Here is a 5,000-nt window from a genome sequence, read left to right as displayed (position 1 = left end):
TTGGAGCCGCACCTGACCATGACTGGGCTGGTTCAGTCACTGTGGGATTCGTCTATTACCCCCATATCCAGTATGGCCTTTAATTCTTCCCCAACCACTTTTTTTTGTACCCGGGTAATCGGTAGGGACGACCACCCCTTGGGTCATTTCGATATGGTGCTCAATGAGATTCATACTACCGGGAGAAGCGAGAACATGTTCTCCTTGCAACCTCTGTGATTTGGGATGGTCTCCAGAAGTGACCAGGGTGACCCGATCGGTGACTTTTAAGTTCACCTCCAGTCCGAGCTCTTCCCTCTCCGGAACCACCGTCTCCAAAGTCACAGGGGCTGCCTCTCTCCAAGGTTTTAGGATGTTGAGGTGGTAAATCTGATGTGCTCTGCCACCATCCATTCATTTCACCCTTCGCCGTGTGACCTCAAAGGGCCCTTGCCACTTGGCGAGTAATTTAGAGCTTGATGTAGGGAGCAATAGAAGGACTTTATCTCCCAGTGTAAATTCCTTTAGCCAAGTACCCCTATTACACAGGACTTCAGAATCCCCATTTGGGAGATTATTTTGAAATGTGCCTCCACAACACTTCGCGCTGAAATATTGCACAGAGGCACTGCTTTCGGATATCGCATTGCACAGTCCACCAGAACCAATACAAATTGACGTCCGTGTGCCGCTCCAACAGACCGGCCCAGACTTCATTCCCACACACCCGCAGCAGCAGATTTACAGCCTGTGGGGAGATCGGAGATGGTTAGTGGAAACTGGTGGGATGATTGGCTCACGGGACCAGGGAACCAGGTTTGAGGTAGGAATTCCCTGATTCCGGGGAACAGGATGAGGGGAATGCAGAAAGAGAGCTCGTCGGCCCACAAATACGCCGCCATATGGACCACCCCATCCAGCGACACCGGTTGGTGGCACTGGACACACTCCGCTGTCCTTTTCGGTAGCCGGGCCATTAACTGCTCCAGTACCACCATATCGAGTATCTCCTCAGGTGTCGTGATATTCAGCCAGCAGCCAACTTCGACAGGTGTCACGCAAATGCGAACGGGCAGCCTAGCTCACTGTACGTCAGCGAGCGGAAGTGTTGGCGTTGTTGCACTGGGCTTCGGCCGACCCGTTGCAGGATGGCTTACTTCAGATCTTCCTGCGGCCAACCTCCTGGTGTATTAAGTTATTGGGCCACAAGTTGGGCTTTCCCGTACAGCGGCGGCAGTAGGCAGACCCCCCGGCCGTCCGATCGAAGAGTTCGATAAAAGCCTCCAGGTTGTCCCATCTTCGTCAGGGTGACATTCGGCACGGTCATGAGTGGGTCTGGGGTTTGCGGTTGAAGACCCCTCCTGGTGTACCAAGCTCCGTAACATTGGTCCTCCGCTTGAGCTTGTAAAAGCGCCTGGAACTGCTGCTCCTGTTCCATACGCAGCTCAAGCAGAGACTGCTGTTGGGCTTGGTGGATGCTGGTAAGGGTCATGAACATTTCGGCCACCGGCGAGGACTCCATGATGGCGTTAGCTGGACTCCATGATGGCGTTTTCTTGCTCCTAATCCCGGGTTTCGGCACCACTGTGATAAACCACTAGTTCTCTTCATGGAGGAGGAACCGTGAGCCACGTAAACAATCGAACGTGAGTTTATTTTTCTCATACTTTTTAAAGCTTTGCTGTTCCGCATAACACACATCCACACTGCTGCATGCATCTCTCTCTCTCCCCTCCGGTGGTCTGGACTCCTTTTTTCCCCTCTCCAGCTCTCACTGTATCACAGAACAGCTGCTAGAGATCATTTGCCACAGGTGTCAATCCTTACCATTCTTCCTCTCCCGGCCTCGCTCTCCACAGATGTCACTCGGTCACGCCCACATCACCACAGTCCGTTACAGTTTAATACATATTTTATAGATTTAGCACATTAACGTCTATTAAAATGTTATTTTTGTTGACTAAACTAACCAACACAACATGTTGAAATCTTGACTAAGTTAAAAAGGACAATTTCATCAAAAGACAAAAATGATGACTACAATAAAAATTGATTTTCAGAGGCATGTTATACCTTTTCGTATTTTATTTATTTATTTTTTACATTTATGGCCGTCAACTTGTGGTCAGAAATCAAGAAATTTCAGAAATCGAGCTTGTGTGTGCGCTAACCTCTTGTGCTGACAGGAAGTGGATCTGCAGAAGTTTCCTCTCACTGTCCACCAGTGGGAGGAAGGTCACGGTGACATCATCATCAGTGTTGAAGTTGGCGCCCGCGCCACGATTATCATAGCCTTTGGTTTCCATGCCAACCAGAGCAGAAAAGTGGCCTCTGGTGTAACCGAGGGCGATTGGACTTTTCCAGCAAAAGCTCTGTTCCCATAGCAATGGCAGGTAAACACCTGGACACACACATGGCTGTATCACTGAGACACACGGCAAGTTCACACATGAAGATGAAATGACAGCATGACACATTTTCTCACCTTGAAATCGAGTGTAGCCTAAAGTCTCCCCACGGAAGCTCTTGTAATACTTAACACCGTAAACGATGATGGGTCTCCGCAGGATATGAGCCAGAACAAATATATGAGTCTGTTCTAAACTCGCCCCAGGCTACAGACGGAGAGACAACAGCCATCAATTAATAACGATCAATTATAATAACATCTTTATTTCTATGTAAACGAGTAACTGCGCTTGATGCCTGAAGCGACGACTGCTTGTGATACTCTTTAGAACCGACTACAATCTACACATCTACAAGTGTGACTCTGTGTGTGTACCTGACTGGCGAGGTTGAGGATAAAGGTCCAGTCCTCCTGCCACTGTTCTTCTCGCAGAGAGAAATGAAGCCCAAAACTCTGAGAATACCACGATTCCCACTCCTTCCAGCGATTGTAGAACCTGTACACACAAACACACACACATATATATATATATAATTACAGGGTAAAACAGTGTGTGTGTGTGTGTGTGTGTGTGTGTGTGTGTGTGTGTGTAGAAACTACAAAACACTATTTAATCAAAAAAGTATTTGAAAGATACAAGACTGTGTACTGAACCCCTTTAATGAGGGAATTAACTACAATCCCATGATGCATTGGGAATGACATAACGAAATAAAAATAATGACTAAGTTTATGGCAACATTTTCAGATATGTATAAATATTAGTCCCGAATGACATATCGGTCGGCCGATATTAGTCTTTCACTGATATATCTGTTATAGATGTTTAGCGATATCCACAGATATGAAAACTTATTTTCAGATCATATAATGCAGAAAACAATGCAGAGTGCGCTCCGACTCCACTGTTTACAGAGCGGACTCTGACGTGGCTCTGCAGACAGTCGAGCTGCGCGGAGTGGAGTTAAGCGAAGCGCAGTTAAGCAGGGCGCCGTCGAGTGGAGCGGAGACGAGCGTGGTGAAGCGGTGTTAAGCAGGAGCGCCGTGAGTGGAGCGGAGCGGAGTGGTGAAGCAGTGTTGCGGGCCGAGTTAAGCAGGAGCGTCGAGTGGAGCGAAGCGTGGTGAAGCGGTGTTAAGCGGAACGGCGTAAGCGGAGCGCAGTTAAGCAGGGCGGCGTCGAGTGGAGTCGAGCGTGGTGAAGCGGTGTTAAGCGGAGCGGAGTTAAGCAGGGCGGCGTCGAGTGGAGCGGAGACGAGCGTGGTGAAGCGGTGTTAAGCGGAACGGCGTTAAGCGGAGCGCAGTTAAGCAGGGCGGCGTCGAGTGGAGTCGAGCGTGGTGAAGCGGTGTTAAGCGGAGCGGAGTTAAGCGGAGCGCAGTTAAGCAGGGCGGCGTCGAGTGGAGTCGAGCGTGGTGAAGCGGTGTAAAGCGGAGCGGAGTTAAGCGAAGCGCAGTTAAGCAGGGCGCCGTCGAGTGGAGCGGAGTCAAGCGTGGTGAAGCGGTGTTAAGCGGAGCGTGTTAAGCGGAGCGGAGTTTAGTGGTGCAGTGTTAAGCGGAGTGGCGGCGAGTGGTACGTAGTCGAGCGGGGAGAAGCGGTGTTAAGAGGTGCGCAGTTTAGCGCTGCGGAATTTAGCAGTGCCCAGTTTAGCGGTGCGGATTTTAGCAGTGCCCAGTTTAGCGCTGCGGAATTTAGCAGTGCACAGTTTAGCGCTGCGGAATTTAGCAGTGCACAGTTTAGCGGTGCACAGTGAAGTGGTGCGGAATTTAGCGGTGCGGAGTTTATCGGTGCGCAGTTAAGAGCGGGCGGAGTTAAGAGGGCGGAGTTTAGCGGTGCGGAGTTTAGCGGTGCGGAGTTTAGCGGTGCGAAGTTTAGCAGGGCAGAGTTAAGAGGGGCGGAGTTTAGCGGTGCAGAGTTAAGCGGTGCAGTTTAGCGGGGCGGAGTAAAGCGGAGTGGTGTTTAGCGGGGCGGAGTTAAGTGGGCTGGAGTTTAGCGGGTGGAGTTAAGCGGAGCGGTGTTTAGCGGGCGGAGTTTAGCAGGGCGGAGTTTAGCGGTGCAGAGTTAAGCAGAGAAGTTTTGCGGGGCAGAGTTAAGTGGTGCAGTTTAGCAGGGCGGATTTAATCTGTGTAGTTTAGCGAGGGCGGAGTTAAGTGGGCGGAGTTAAGCGGTGTCTTCTCGGTAAGTTGCTGACTAGTTTTTGAAATGCATACTGGAAAGTTAATAAACAATAACTCCATTTTCCCTTTTCAATATAACTAATATAATATTACCCCTGTCCCTGACAACAATATCACTCATGATTATCACGTGTTTGCTATGTTAGCAGTTATAGTTGGTCAGTGCGGTCAGTAATGTAGCATATTGAAAGATAAACATCAGAGCATCGTTTTGCAGCTCAGCAGACAACAGTGCAGAGGTGGATTGTGTCTGTTCAGTGTTGATTTCACGCTACGTTGTTATCTAATTAGGGAGACGCAATGCCGGTCCATCTTTTAATAGCTAAGTAGCTAACCACGTAGCTACTTTCATTTGACTGATACTAAACAGTACTGATGTTTATTTAGCTATTTATTTTATTTCTTCTTTATTTTCTTAGCGTTCACTTCTAGAATTTGT

General features: G+C 49.1%; 1 protein-coding gene across 1 annotated transcript in view; it reads right to left on the bottom strand.

The window, feature by feature from the left end:
• The window catches only part of zranb1a (zinc finger, RAN-binding domain containing 1a), a 15,235-nt gene that overhangs the window by 2,011 nt on the left and 8,224 nt on the right, over window positions 1-5,000 (bottom strand). The window contains exons 7-9 of the mRNA XM_052112843.1: window positions 2,765-2,885; window positions 2,465-2,594; window positions 2,151-2,380 (exon numbers count right to left, since the gene is read on the bottom strand). Of these exons, the coding sequence (XP_051968803.1) occupies window positions 2,151-2,380; window positions 2,465-2,594; window positions 2,765-2,885 (481 nt within the window). The remainder of the gene's footprint in view (window positions 1-2,150; window positions 2,381-2,464; window positions 2,595-2,764; window positions 2,886-5,000) is intronic.

Source organism: Xyrauchen texanus, chromosome 40 (assembly GCF_025860055.1).
Source record: "Xyrauchen texanus isolate HMW12.3.18 chromosome 40, RBS_HiC_50CHRs, whole genome shotgun sequence".
NCBI classification, from domain to species: Eukaryota; Metazoa; Chordata; class Actinopteri; order Cypriniformes; family Catostomidae; genus Xyrauchen; species Xyrauchen texanus.
The sequence above is the reverse complement of the archived record's forward strand: the minus strand, read 5'-3'. Positions and strand labels throughout refer to the sequence as shown.